This window comes from Triturus cristatus, chromosome 10 (genome assembly GCF_964204655.1).
Source record: "Triturus cristatus chromosome 10, aTriCri1.1, whole genome shotgun sequence".
NCBI classification, from domain to species: domain Eukaryota; kingdom Metazoa; phylum Chordata; class Amphibia; order Caudata; family Salamandridae; genus Triturus; species Triturus cristatus.
Window position 1 is genome coordinate 1,025,575,565 of NC_140593.1, and position 15,981 is coordinate 1,025,591,545.

At 43.8% G+C, this 15,981-nt stretch overlaps 1 protein-coding gene across 6 annotated transcripts in view; it reads left to right on the forward strand.

Moving 5' to 3' along the window:
* The window catches only part of CCP110 (centriolar coiled-coil protein 110), a 391,171-nt gene that overhangs the window by 218,257 nt on the left and 156,933 nt on the right, over window positions 1-15,981 (forward strand). For all 6 annotated transcript variants that reach the window (XM_085629056.1, XM_085629058.1, XM_085629057.1 and 3 more), the window contains one exon: window positions 14,615-14,742. In XM_085629056.1, coding sequence (XP_085485182.1) covers window positions 14,615-14,742 — 128 coding nt within the window. The remainder of the gene's footprint in view (window positions 1-14,614; window positions 14,743-15,981) is intronic.

Consider the following 15,981-nt stretch of genomic DNA (forward strand, 5'->3'; position numbering starts at 1 on the left):
TTCGTTCCATATGTCTGAACCCAAAATTCAGCTTCTTTTTTTCTTAAACCCATTTATCATTTGAGTTATTCTACATTTGTTGCCTCATTTTGTTCCATTCTCATGGTCAAAGGTAATGTTTTAGATAACTTTAAGGTTGTGAAAGTCACACATTTGGCTAAAAATCTAGCACTTTATCCATGGATGGCCCTGCTCGGATGGTCCTGCCTCTAAGCTTCTTTGTCCATCACCAAGTATATTTCTTTAGGCCATAAACGACCTATGTAGTACTTTTACAGTTATCCTGTCATATATTGAAAGCATCATGGGACTCCTTCCTACTTCTACACTTTTCCACCAAATGCAATTTTTTTTTGCCCCTGAAGGTCACCCCCTACCATGTTGCAGCACAGAGAACTAAGACCCGAGTATTGAGCGAACCAATTGGCTTACTGAGGAAGGAGGAAATCTAATCTTTGATTAACTGCCTGTTTGACATTAATATACATGTCTGTGGTTATTCACCATAAGACCTGAGCGCCCCTAATTCAGTTAACCTACCTTACCCTAAAGAAATGAATTCAAGAAATGAACTGGCTATAAAAGACAAATAAATACCTGTTAAGAGTCATATAGTCTTCATTGCATATGCATTATGGTAGAAAAATAGTTTAGAGAATTTGAGTCATCATTGGTGACGGATGAAACAATATTCAGGGTCTTTCACCTAGTTAATAATACATTTTTCACATGTCAAAGTGAAGCTAACAAGGGGAAGTAAAACAATGGTTGTCTTAAACCAAATAAAAGGCAGCTTGATGCATGTTTCTGGGAGAGATTGATTAACAGAAGAGGTTTTCACATTTTGGTTGTTACCTAGTTCTTGCTGGTGATGGCAGTGTTAGTGGCTCCTTCCCTTTTCCAAAATTACTCCCTGTTTCCGGAAAGCTCCCTACGAAATCTGGGTGTTCACACCATAACATTAATGATGTGAAGTTGTGGTTCTTTTTTCCCACTTTGTGTTATTCTGTTTTATCCAATTGCTAGGCCAATACATCACCCAAGGTACAAAGTAATTATAGATAAGTTGATGGTTTACAGAATGCCCTATAAATAATCAGAAAACATGTGACAGCTTTTGGTCTACCAAGGAATAGCAAAGTGCCCCAGTTGTTATCTACCCAAGACAGGTGGATAATAAAAATGCAGCTGAGCTTGGAAAGAGTTTTGATTTCCAGTGAAATTAGGAAACTAGCAATGTGAAATTATCTGCAAAAGACAACTCTGTTGTACAGCTCTGTATTCTATGAATGTCTGCTTTGCATTATAGAGAGAATTCTCATTATCTAAGAGTCATAAAAGCAGAAAGGCTGGCACAGACCTACACCAAAAAGCTTATGTGATGTTTATACACGCCACTAGCTCATCGGTTGCAGCAATACCGGTCCTGTTTGCTTTCAGGGCTGAGGGACATTTTAGTTGTCCTAGTTCTTACACACTCATCCGGTTCTGTCTTGCTGTCTTGAGCATTGGGACCCGCCAGGATTGTAAATATATAAGAAATGTGCAAGTCTGTAAAGCTAAAGAGAAAGTCAAGGCCAGTTAAGGCTGGGTCCGAAAAAAAGGAATGGAATGTTTATACAGTAAGCTTATTGTCTAAGTGATATGTCTTTGCCTTGGTAGCTCTCCTGTCATGCATAGAGTAGAAATGAAGGGCATACCCCATATCAGTCCATTTCCTGATGAGGCTGGTCTTGTAAAGGGTCCAGCGACCCCTCCTAATCTTCTTCCTTTTCTAGCCATTCAGGATAAGGCTCAGGAAACAACCTGGAACCTTTAGGTTCTGTCAGCGCAGGGATCGGCATCGGTAGACGTCGATCTGGCTTCGGGTCATTGGGAATCAGAATGGAACTGTCGCTGCCAGGGGGTGCCGGTGGTGTCGGAGGACCAGCTCAGGTGAAGGTCGCAATGGCACGACCGACGTCGGTCTGGATCCATAGGGGGTCATTGGCGCTAGGGCCAGAGCCACAGGTGCGGAACCCGATGAAGCCCCCCCTCTAGCCCCACACGGCCCGCAGGCACACCGGTGGGGTAAGGCCGCCCAAAAATGAGATGCATGGCCTCATACATTTCTCGTAGTTTGGTGGGGGTTGCTGTGGCTCCTGGAAAATCGAGGAGGCATGGAGTCGACCCTGGCACAGGTTCTGAAGAACAAGGTCTAAGCGCCAAGACTCCTGTGTCGCCTAGGCATACGGACCGGGAGAAGTCAAAGCACACTTCGACTTCTAATGCTTCTTGCGCATCTTGCAGGAATGTCCTGAGGACATAGAGTGGGATGAAAAGGACTCCTGGATCAATGCCCAGACCATCCTCTCGAATGGGACCACGAGCAGGATCTTTAAGGAGTCGTTCTATGCGGTTCCTTTAGGGACTGCTCCCTCAAAGCCTTTGGAGCCATGGCCTGTCAGTCAAAGAAGGACTTCAAATCATGGTTGTCTTCCAGGCACCACAGGCAGACGAGGTGCGGTCCGTGTCTGACATGGTGCGGTGACAGGCGCCGCACAGCTTTAAGCCAGATGTCTTCCCAGACATGAAAAAATCCTAACACAGTGGAGTACTTGTGGGACTGAAATTTCTAAACTATATTAGAACATTGGAATGTTGGGAGCTCCATTGAAGACAGTGGAGTGCTCTGGGTTTCTAATGGCTGGTAAAAACCAGGAGCATCAACATTTCAACGTTTGCCTTTGTTCACAGCTGTTGCTGTGAACATAGGCCTCACGGAGCCCGGGGGGATTTCAACCCTCTCTGGCTCAGTGAGGCTTTTGTTTTGCTATTTAGAACATTCCGCCCTCTTGGGGCGAATGTTCAAATAGCCTTATAGCCCTCCGTAGCTGACTATACCGGCCATTGAAGACCTGCTCCCTTGTTAACTGCCCTCTCCTTCGGCTCAGGCCTTGAACGCTGGAGTGGGCCTTTAATACCCGTCATAGCCCACTACAGCAAGCTATAAGGCTATATTATGATGTGTTAAAGTTCTGTTTTTTGGAAGCTTTTAAGGTTGCTGCTCAGTAGAGTGAATACCAGGTTTAATGAATAATGCTAGCCTCCTGTCTTTCCATAAAATCTCAGTAAGCAAAAGCTGTGGATCAATGAACTTGCTGTGTGGGTAAATTGCCAAGCAAAAGTGTATGGTGTAAGCTGTGGGTGTGACATTTGTAATTGTAAGACTCAATGGTAGCATGAGGAGGATCCACTTGTGGACTTTTGTCTCACTTCCAAGTTACACTGAGAGCCGCTGTGGTTACCGTATTTGATTTCTCACCAACATTGATGCCTGAAGAAACAATTGTTTTACTTCTGGATAATCATAAACTCAGTACGCATAACCTGCTTGTGAAGGTTATTCCAGGAAGAATGTTGACATTGATTCAGCGCAAAGCTTTAGCAGTGTTCTTAGAACAGTATTGGAGCTTTGCATGACTTGCATTTTGGCATAATTAATTACCAAAATAAACTGAAGTTGTCACATCACATGAGAGCTGAATCAAATGAGATGGGGGTCTGTTCAAATCAACTATACCAATATCTGAGTAGTAGCTACATTTTGGACAAAGCTACTTCTAAATAGGAAAAGCATCTGGAATTTAACAGAGAAACCATTCTTTTCTGTACATCTTCTTGATAAATAAATGGACTGTTTAAGAAAGCTATAAAAGTGTGGCATTCAGTTCCTAACAAAGTACTAAATTTGTTATTTTGTTTCAAAGCATTTCCTTAAATGTGTCTGGTGGTATAAAGCATATGGTGCAGCTTTTCAAGCAAATTTTTTGTATACCTTATGATTATTATCTTGCACCATTGACTGTTGTGTTTTTCAATATCAGGGTACCTATTTTAGAAAAAAGGTATATACCTCGCTTGTATTTTTTCTTTTTATCATGGCCGGGAATTGTGGCATTTCTGGTTCTTCTAGATTTGTGACCAAATACTGTGAGCTTTTTTTACAGGATCCTAATCATGCTATTTATATAGTCTTATTTCTATGGCATGTACAGGTTGGCTTTATGCTTGGTTTCTTTTCTCTGTGTTAGGGTTCCAATGCTTGTAGCCATGTTCAGTGTTGCCAGTCATCCTGTTACCAAGACTCCTCGGATGTAAAACTTCTGTTTAAATATTTAAAAATGTTGACGGTCAAGCAGTAGTGCTATTCATTGCGTCTTAGTTGGGAATGCCAGAATCCACAGTTTTGACAACTGTTACATCAAATCTAAGTTGCAGGTATCAAATTCATTGCAGTTTAAAGCCTTTTATCCTAGCATGCGCTGATCATATTCTGTTTTATAGACTCGTTTGTGAAGCACAAACTTAAGCAAAACATTTTTTATGTTCTTAGCTGAACAGTGGATTTAATGCTCACAAGTGCTTCTATTTATCTGTCTACTAGCTGGTGATTGGCTATGTTAATAGTTTCCAACTTGCCGTATTGTGACATCTAGCACAGTTTTGTGTACAGATTATTCTAGTGTGAAGCACTTATCCTTTGTATGTATTAAAAATGTAGAAAAAAGACAGTATTGCAAATAAAGGGTTACTAATGTAGAAAAAGTTCAAATGTATTTGTGGCAATTCAGGACTAACTCTGCCAGGATATTTCAGCATTGTTAAAATAGGTTCTTTGTTATCATGAAGAATGATCTCACCCATCCATCACCAAGCTAGGTCAACTTCCAACAGCACTGACAGAACCCTTTTATGACATGGAGACATGACATATACAGAGTTGCATTACCAAACAGCTGTTCAGCTACCACAGTATTACAATAGGAAAAAAATGTGTGCTCTAGAAATTAGCAAAAAGAGTTAAAAAAAACAATGGGAGTAACTGCCCTCAACAAGAGTCAATTGTCAGTTGTTTTTGGGAAAAGGAAACCAACTGAGAACAAATGAAAGTCAGATAAGGAGAAAATGGACCTGGAAAAGAAGAAATATGCACTTCATATGGATTGGCAGGGTTGCAATGAGCAGGGCCAATTCAGAAGCAGGAAGCTCTGAGGCTCACTGACAAAAGAGCAAGGACCAAGTGGTGCTGGAGTAGGTGAAACTCGCCCCACATCTTGATGAGCAGGAGAAAAAAGGTGAAATTTGAGGAGCCAGCATGGAACTCTGCTAGAAACATGCATGGAGTAGAAAGGTGTTTGGGGAAAACCTCACCACAATATTGTAGTATGGCACATAAAAGAATGTAAAGGAGCGGGCACAACAGAGGTGCCATGTATCTTGATAAACAAAAGAAATCTAAATAAATGCTGTAGAGGGGTCCATCAAAAGCTAGGGAGAAATAAGCCATGCTATTTTAGAGACCACATTTAAGAAAACACATTGCTTATACTAGACCGTGAACAGGGAGACAGCTTCCAGGATAATACCTGTAAATCAGTGTTATTCCAGGAAGATGGTGGCTTGTGCTTAATCTGTCATCAAATCCTATGCGTCTAATGACCCCTCTTAATATTTTGTTTGCCCACTGGCATAGGGAGAGGAGCCTGACAGGGAATGTCCTCTTTCTCCCTTTCTGTTTGTGCTACCTTGGGAGCCACTTGCCGCCTGGTTTTGCTGTTGAGCTCTGATACAAGGATTCTATCTTACTTTCTAGAGATAGTATCTCTGCTTGTTGGTTCTATAGAACTTTGATCCACTTATCTGGTATGAGTATTACAGACCTACAGAGACACCGTCTTGCAATGTAATAAAACTTCAGATGTGCAGATTGAAGTGATTCTACCTTACCTGAAATTATCCCTGTGTGGGTGGAACTAGTCTGACCATCAAGGTTATGCCTTCGAGTCTGTCCCATCACAATTGTCCTAATTACTTTGTCTCTGAATATGAATGTGGATTTCACCAACTCCTTTCTCTGCCTTAAAACTCTGCTAGGGAGTAGAAGGAAATCCAAATCAACATTTTAAAGCTAAAATCTATTTCCAAACATTTGATCTTTCATATATTCACATGCTTTATTCATTCTCTTTCGTCAACATTTTGGGTGTTTATTACTAACCCAGCTGGCAACTTTACTAGGCTATGTTTTGCAAGATGTATCCTGAATCATGTCTCTGATTAAATCTTTCTTTCTTGGTGCTGTTTATTGAGGAATAGGAAAAAGTTAAATTATATATCCTAATAGTATCTTCAGTAGTGGAAATGCAAGTAGACCGATGTATACACAGTGTCTGAATGCATTCAGCTGCCCAATTTCTTTAAACTAGGTGAACTCCACAAGATCCCTATGTAATGCCGGAATCCAAACTGAACACGATTCTGTAAATTCTGTGTTTGCATATTTACGATGTGGCGACGTGGGATCCTACTGTCTATTTACTCTTTTGGGAGTTACAAGGCCTTCTCACTGCTGTTGGCTAAATGAGTTTTTACCATGATTAACTTGGAAAAAGTGGCATGGTCTTTTTGCAAGCAAATGAAAAATTTCCTAGCTTGCATAACGGAAAGTTTCAATTCTATTAAGGACTCAGAGGCGAGGATTATGCTTTCTTTCTTCGCTTTATTTTTCAGCAACAGCCATGTTTTATAATATCAACAAACTACTTTTCCAATGAATCTTAGGGAAAAAGAAAAATGACACATTGTCCAATCAGAACACCATAAACTCTACAACGGTCCTTCTCTTATCAGGTCCCATGTTTCTTCGTTCGACGAAAAGCCATTCCAAAATCACTCCTGTTTGGATCCACACATTTCCTAGTAGAGAAATGTACAGGTAAAGTGTGTAAAACAATCACCTGGTGAGGAAAAAGAGCAGTTAACAAACAGCCAATAGATGAAGAAATACAAAGTTTCCCAAACACATTTTGACAACAGCATGCATAGGATATACTATAACCATACTTTAGTTTGATCAGAAGATAGCTTTCTTACTATCGATACTCTTGTTTCGCCTTAACCTGCACAATCTGGTTCGGGGGGGGGGGGGGGGGTTTGAGGTATGATCGAGGGAGGAAGTAATTCTTGCTCAAAGTCCTTCATAGAATTAAAACGTTCTGTTATGAAAGCTAGGAAATTTTGTAATTTACGTTAGGACTGAAAGCAAAAATTATGCTTGTTTAAAGCTTATTTACCACCATTGTTGCCATATCCGTAACTGGCTGAAAATAGAAACGTTTAAACGTTCAATCTGAAGACCAATCTACAGCATTTCGAATGTCTTCCTGTCGAGCCCACAGTGAAAAGGTCTTCAGTTCCATAGCACCCCTTGCGGTGTGCCCTCTGAACTTGGAAATATTGATACCTGCCTCCTGCATTACCCATCTAATCCATCTCACTATAGTAGGAGATGAGACTGTATAGAAAGGCTTCCAAATGAAAATGAGGAGTTAACATTTGCTTTTTGGGCATAATTCTGCAGTCACTGAATCATAGGGTTTTATTACACACAATTTGGGATGATCATCAAAAGCTGGGTAAGAAATCAAATGGGAATTATATTTTGTTCTTCGAAATACATGGAAAAGTAACCCCTTCAGTGGTAAATACTCTACCTGTAACGTCAAGTGTCCTGAAAATCTGTGACCTGTTTACATGAGATCGGGCATAAGAGCATAGCCAGTTTACCTGAAAGTTCTTTCCGGGATAGGTACTTATTGCTTTTCCAAGACATTAGGAGATTAGGCACTTTATTTACGTTCCCAAAGGTAGAGTGCCATGGCTCAGGAGAAAAAGAGATGAATTCCCCTCATCAGCTTTCAATTTAAGGGGTGTGTTCCCCTACCGTAGAACTGCCGGCGGGAGGTGTACAGCTGAAATGGCAGATCAAAAGGTATTAATCGATCTGTAGGCTAAACCTGCCGATGCCAAAGAGGACAAGAAGTTCAAGATATGCAGAACTCCTGACCCCATGGAATTCAATTCCCTCTGGACACACCAACCCAGCTGTCGCGGCCAGGTGGATTTGTATCTCTTAGTTGTGCCTTCGGCCCAGGCTTTTGATAAGAGCTATTGTGCATCATGCGAAAGTTCAGGGACCTTCCATTGTTCCTTGTAATCTTCCACGCCATAAGATAGTTATCCGTTCAGCACTAGGGGATGTGGGATCCCCTGAATTTTCAGCAGAAGATCTGGAAAAAGGAGGAGAAGGATTATTGAACCCCCAGAAAGTTCCTTCAGAACTGGATACCACACTTGTGACCTCCATTGCAGCCTGGCTACCACCAGGTTCGCTGACCTATCTTCTCACTTGTACCGACAATCTAGTGATGATGGAGAAATTGGGGGGGAATCAAACCCGCTCTTGTGACTCCAATCTTGGAGAACGGCATCCACTGCTACCACTTGGGGATCCGGCCTCCAATTGAAGAATCTGTCTAGTTGATGGTCCAGCCTTGACACAAGCATGTCCACCATAAATGAGTCCCATCTCGCTTCTATCACTCTGAAGATCGTTGGATGGGGCTTCCAGAGACTCGTGTCTCAAGTATCTGAAGTTCCAATCTACCCCTTCATTGTCCTTGGCTGGCAGGTGTTCCGCTATGAGCGAAATGTTGTGCTCAAGACAATAGTGCCAGAAGGTTCTGGTCAGATCTGCAGGTGTCTAGGATCTCGTCCCGCCTAAGAGGTTGATGTATCGCACAGCTGAGACGAAGTCCATCTTTGGGGGGGACTCGGCACGGAGTCTGGTCTCTGGCCCGTCATCGCATCACAAACCAGTCCGCTAAAAGCTCCATACAGTTGATATGTAACTGTTGCTCCTGTGCAAACCATTGTCCTCCTGGGGAAGATTCTTTGCCCGAGCACCCCAGCCACTCCTGCTGGCATCCTACTCTTCAACGAAGTCTGGACTGGAGCCGAAGATTGCTGTCCCATTCCATGCCTCCATATGGGAGTCAACATCTTATTTTGTCTCTGGCCTCCTCCAACAGGGGAACTTTCTCTGACTACGTCAAACCTTTTTATAGATGGTGAGCTTTGAGATGCTGGAGAGCCCTGTAATGAAGCAGACCCAGAAATATTGCCTGGATGAAGGACAACAGGCCGACCACCCTGGTGATTTGCCTCAAGTCTGCTCTCACAATAGAGTTTTCTGAGTTATTGTCTGATCCTCGCGATCTTTTTGGATGGAAGACTCAGCATGGACTCGCTGGAGTGTATTGTGAAACATAGAACGGCTGCACGCTGTGCTGGGGAGAGCAGAAATTTCTGTGCATTGATGAACCCCAGGCCCTCCAGATAGTGGACCATCATCTAGATGTGTTCTTCAAGCCTTTATGAGCATTGGTCTAAAAGAAGGATATCGTCCAAGTACACTATGAGCCAAATTCCGAAGAGTTTCCATGACCGGACGCAGCACTTTGGTGAAGCACCAACGGGCTGAAGAAAGGCCGAATGGAGGAGAGAGGTGAATTTGCATGTTTGGTTTTGCCAAATTAATTGAAGGTACCTGCAAGGGTGAATATGAGGACCGTGAACGAAAATATGCTTAGAGGTCTGGGCTTTTTTTAAGGAGTTGAAGGTGGCCACAAACTACCCTAATTCTTTCATGAAGGGGTCCCCAAATAAACCCCATTGAGCAATGGGGCCCGCTTCTTAGGATGACAATTCACCCAGCTTTGGTTTCACTTTAAGCAAGGACCTTCTGTGTTTAGTGGATAAAGTGGATAAAATAATGGTGTGTTGTGCCATCCTAAGAACACTTCCGGGGGTAAAAGTGAGCCTCCTCAGCCATATTCAAGGTCTTATTGAGTGGAATCGTAACATCCATGAACTTATCTTGGCAGGAACACCAAAAGCGGTCAATACCCTGCTTTGGATGTCAGACAAATTTACCCAAGAAAGTGGCCATCCTTCTATCGATTTCTGAGGTCATGGACCCTTTAGCCTCTAAGGAGGGACGGGGCATTATGCCCAGAGACTGGCATGGGCATCCTTCTCCAAAGGTTTCTTCAACCTGCCCGTAATGTAAGCAGCGACTTTCGCAGCTGCTGGCCCGCCTGCAGAGGGGGTGGGGTGGGTGCAATAAGTCATCCGGATCCAATATATTTCCGACTCTTTGGGTACAACAGCAGATGGCATCGCCCCCGATTGGCGATGGGCGCCACGGTCTGAATGCGGCCCGGTCATCGTCCGAATCCCCATGATAGTCATCAGTGCCTAGCAGACCAGGGGAGTCTGGGGATTGGGGAATCTGTCCACCTGAATCCGTGCCCTCCACTGAAGGGACTAGGGTGTCTAAGGAGGGGAGGGACTGTAATCGGAACATCCGCTTTCAGTGGTCAAAGTCGTCCGTATCCATGTCCTGAGTGGCTGTATTTTTTCGCTGCTTTGGAGGGATCGGGTGCCAGGCCGCGACGCCTGGTTGAAGTGGAGCTGAGGATGGGGCATAGGCTCCATCAAAAGGAAGGGCTCTGGGTGGACCGAAGCCAATGGTAGCAGTTTGCACTTCAGGAACGTGATAACAGATGCTACTCCCTGATGGATAGACTCATCCACTGTCTCAAAGGTAGTCATCAATGAGGAAATACGGAGGCGCCGTGTCATCCTCCATAGGGTCCACCTCAGAGTGGGGCATAATGAGCCCTGAGTGTATAGATTCTTAGTAGGGGAAGCTAAGACTGCAATGTGGTGCTGTGTTATAGCTTAATCAATGAGCCAGGTGCTCAATTATGTGCGTCACCCTTGGGCCCAGATGCCCTTTATAATTTCCTAGGGCAAATAACTGGGCCGGTGCCCGCGATAGCTGGAAAGACAGTAAAACTGCTGGCCAGACCATACGGACCCTGTGGGGCGTAATAATATAGGTGACAGAAAAGGAATGCACCATAATCACTTGCGGACCAGACGAGGGCATAACTACTGACAAAACCCTGCAATCTCTGCCAATAAAGGTCTCTATACTGTTGTCAGTGCCCTGTTAGAAATCGGTACCCATTCTCTTTTAAGGTCTTGCTGCAGTAGCATTGTTCCTAGCCCTACGGGGCTTGAATCAACTATGAGTTCTGTAGGACTCCCTGGACTGAAGTATGCTACCGTAGCTCCTTTCAACAGCGCACCTTTTACCTCCTGAGACGCTGCACTTGATCAGTGCCATGGGTTGTTTTTTTTTGTTGAGAGCCTTAAGAGATTCAGATATGGTTGCCAGATGCGGAATCAACCTCCCACAATAGTTCCCTATTCCCAAGAAGCTGCACATCTCCGTCGTGGGGTTTTGAGTGAATAGCTGCTGCCCTGATGGCCTCAACTTTCACCGGATATACCTGCAGTCCCCCCTGGGAGAACTTGTACGCAAAGAACTCCTCTTCATTGGTACATAAAGCACACATGTAGGGTCAGTCCTTGTTCGACATGTCTCTGCATGGTTGCTCTTCAGCGCACATGGTGTTCCTCCAAAGTCTGTGAGAATGTCAATACCTCATGACTGACATTTATGACTCCTACCAGTCCCGAGAGGGCTTGCTTCTCTTATGGCATCCTGGAATACCTCCGCTGCCGAAGATACTCCAAAACTAAGCTGCTTGAAACGTCACAGCCCTACATGTATCCAGAAGGTTGTTATATATCGACTTGATTCATCGAACATGAGCTGGTGGTAGCTGGAGTTAAGATCTACTTTTGAAAACCATTGCACCTCATTACAGTCAGTGACAATTTCATCAATCGTGGGGGTAATGTGCATTTCTCTGCGTATTGCTTTATTCGGTAACCGTATAGCCACACACAGCCTGATCGCTCCCGGCTGCTTTGGTTTGGGAGCAATCACCAATGGGGACACCCACGGGGTGGGCCTCAACATTTTTTTCAATTACCCATGCCTTTTCCAGCTTCTCTAACTCCGCCTCTACCAGGTGTCACGAATGAAAAGGTACTTGCCTATGTCGTAGGGCCACAGGTTTGACTGATTGGTCAATGTGAAGTTTTACCTTGATGTTCTTCAAGCATCCAAGCCCTTCAAACAGCTCAGGACATTACATTATGATTGCCTCAGCACGCAACTGGTGGACCTGTTGTGCACCAGTCCCAAGTCCTCAGCCGTGTGACAGCCCAGCAGCATACCTGAGCTGTCCTGGGTGACATGAAATCTGGTCTTAGAGGTTATGTTGACATGTATGACCTCTACTTCAATGACTCCTTTCAAGGGAATGGGTGTGTTGCCCCCATACGTGAAAATTTTTGCTTGGGTGGCCATCAGTTTTGGGCGAGGCTCTAATTGGCGATAGTGTTCTGCTTCAAGGATGTTTACAGATGCTCCTGTGTCTGAGAGGTGTTACTTGATTCCACCAATGTTTTTTTCTGCACATGGCCTGGGGCCTTTTCCTTTGATTTGCTCTTCCTGTAAAAGAGATGGTGAATATTCCTCCTTCCTCTTTCTTCCTCCTCCTCCTCTTCCAACTGGCACATTTGCTTGCACACAACTTGTCGATGATCTGGTTGTTCCTCTTCCGCCAAAACTTGCTTGACCCAACCAAACATTTTGGCTTTTCTCCTACGTTGACTGTACTTGTGGCACTCTGACACACTTTTGCAAATTGTCCTATCTTTCCACACTTCAGATAAGGGTTTCCAATGGCGGATGGCTGTCTATTACGCAGTTACCGCACACTTTCTCCCCAAAACGTGTGCTGGCATTTCCTCACCCTCTTCCAGTCCACTTCCTGATAGCTTCCACCCTCTCCGCCTTGATTTAGGCCTGGCCTCCGGGGGGGGGGGGGGGGACGAAGATGCATGACGTACTAACGCTGATTCCATTTCTTCGGCTCTAGCGTCAGCTGGTTCATGTGAAATACCCAGTATTACTGTGTCATTAAGTGATATGCCAGGCTGTCTTAAAATAAGCTTTCACAGTTCAGAAGATCTACAGCCCTGAATCTACTGTGCCTTAATTTCGAATTGTTTGGTAATCCCTGTGCAGGAACTTGCCAACTTGCGCAATCTTGCAAAGAACATGTCATCAGTCTCCCCTTCTTGCTGACGTGCTTGTCTTAACTTTGAAGTGTTCGTAATCGGGATTTAATTGCGGGTTTAAGTGCCTGGTGAGGGGCCTTACTGCCGGCTCTTAGTCAAGCACACCTCCTGTGTTGGGCAAGTCCTGATAGAGATCATACAGTTCATCTCCCCCATGTGTAACATAGTGGACCTCTTGACCGCACTGTCAGTCTTTTGTGCGGCGCAAAAGTAGTTTTTCAGCCACCCAATCCATTTCCGCCATTTTTGCGCCGCAGTGGCTGGGTCTGCTAGTTGACTAAATTCGGGTAGCGCTGTGAGCTTGCAATGCGAACAGTGTTCGGGTGTTCCCTCCAACTCATCCTGTGCTTGCACCATAATGGTGACTTACTTTGTTGTGGAAACAGTAGTGCACAGCAACTTTCACAGGCTGACCTGAGGGTGTAGTTTGCAACATTGTATAGTAGTGGCCGGATGGCTCACTACAGGCGTCACACTCCCGGTGTTGCTGTGGGCCAAAGGTCTCCAAGAGGTCGCGACGCTCGCATTTTTTAAATGGAGTTTGCGCGCGCCGTTAGCAACTATCGCTGCTCTATGGTACTGCACAGTAAGATTTTTGATTTGTCATTAAGCGCCCTCAAGTGGGTGGAGGCCACAACCATGTTTGCGAGGCCCGCGTTCTGATTAATTATTGGCACCGCTAAGGAGTTCTCAGATGCATTCCCGCGTTGCCTTCTGTCAGGAAAAAAAGAGGTTAGTCCAAGTAGAACACTAGTAAAAGTGCCAACAACAACAATGCCATAAACCCCCAGTGTTATATCCTAATTATCTCCAAATGGTTTATCCCATCCTGCTTTACCCCTCTTCTCCCTTAACCTAGTGGTTGCTTCCTTCCCCTGATGATGTAATGCCCTGTCAGAGAGAGAGAGAAAAAGGCACTCACCTGACGGCTGTGAAGCAGCAAAGAAGGGCCTTTGTAGAGTTTGCGCTCTGATTGGACAATGCGTTTCTTTTTTCCTTTTCACGTGATTTAATGGGAAAAGTAGTTTGTTGATATTACAAAGCCTGGTTGCTGTTAAAAAATAAGGCGTAGAAAGAAAGCATAATTCTTGCCTCTGTTCTGTATGTAGAATAGAATTCCAATACAGCTTGCTTTTGCATATTTTGCTTTGCAGTTGTGGGCCTATTTTAAATATTTTGAAAGATTAATGTGCAGTGTATATTAACGTCATGTAGTAGGCACTCATATGAGGCTGTTAACACTGTGTCTCAGTTTAGGAACTTCGGTCTTCCGAGAAGAGCTAGTTTACAGCAGTACAGTTAATGGTTGCCCCAGTGGCACTTAGTCCAAAATGTTTCTTAGTTGTCTACTCTCTGTGCTCTATACGTACTACAAATCAGTTTACCTTGTCTCCCTTTTTCTTACTAGATCCTTTCTATTTATATTCTATGATTCCACAACATATTGTGGGGGGGGGGGGGGGGGGGGAAATCTATGATAGCAAATGGAACATTTCTCCCAATTTGATAAATCCCTGTCCCCTACTCCTTGCCTGTGATTGTGTATTTCAACAAATTGTGTATTATTTTTTGTTTACAAACAAAAGCGTTAATCAAAGAATGTGAATTGAGTGGAGGTCATACAATGTTTTAAATATGCTGAAACATGAGTTGTTTTACCTTCTAGGAGACAATATTCTGAAAACAAAAATGGTGGCTTTTGAAGAAATGAGGAAGAGACTTGAGGAACAGCATGCACAGCAACTTTCCCTCCTGATTGCGGAGCAGGAGAGGGAGCAGGAATCTTTGCAAAGAGTAAGTGGATACCATCACTGAGCAGTCCTGGTCACTGCGCCATATAGGGTGTTTTGACAGAGGAGGTAAAAGCGTCATGGTGTTCTCAAGTATGTCTATTGTTTGCCTTTGCGCTATCCAAGCTTTAAGAGGCTTCTTTAATCAAAAAAGGTGCTAGATAGTGCTTAAAGTCCTTTGAATTACTTTGACCCATTTGTCATCAGGATGCATTGTGAAGGTGCAGTGTTTTTTAGTTTTTTTTTGTAGCGACTGCATTGAAAACTTTGATTTATTAGCACTATTCGTAATGGCAGCTATTTCTACCTCAACAGTTACGACACTACGACATGCTCAAGACTTCCTCTTGGGTGGGGGTGGGGGTGTGTGGGGGGGTTGGTGGGTGGGTGGGTGGGTGGGTGTGTGTGTGTGTGTGTGTGTGTGTGTGTGTGTGTGTGTGTGTGTGTGTGTGTGTGGTGTGTGTGTGTCAGCATTCCTTGCCTTTTGCGATGCTCATTATATACACATGATTAATTTTGCCCGCATTTAAAGCATTTTCATGGTGAGGGACGATGGACTCATATCATTAAACTTTTATATCCTTTATGTCCCCCATTACTGCATGATTAGTATTACACTGTCTCTTAGTGAGTGTGGCTTCAAATTAACAATATCCTCAAATTGTCACTGTAGTAGTGAGCATGCAAGCCACCATTGTTTGTCGTAACCGTTCACTCACCACATTCGGGTGATAACATTAAGGCAATTCCTTGACCTGTCTTGCTGCTGCCGCCAAGATGTGTAACCACAGGTGCTGGTTTTGGAACCGAAATCCCTACATTCTTTTAATGATGACGCAGTGTTTGATATATATCAATGCTTTTACTTCAGTTCTGACTTGCCCATACACTTCTTGTTTCCATTGGGCGTGTTAAAATTTGTGTGTAAACTATTTCAAGGTGTGATTATACTCATAAGCATGAGGGCCTTTTCATAACTCTGTTACATATTGAATAGGAACAGCCTCAGTTTAGAGCCTTCAAAGGTGTCAGAAAGAAGTTGTTTAATTCCACTATAGTTTGATATCATTCCCAAAATCCATGCCTTGTGTCTACCATGTTCTGCTTAGTAAACTGGGACCATAATGGTCTTTCATCTGTGGCTTTATCAAATTGAACAGATCAGTTAGCATGCAAAGTTCCATAACTTTCAACGGTCTGGTAAAAGTGCTCAATGTGGTATGGAATTAACTTGTTAGAACTG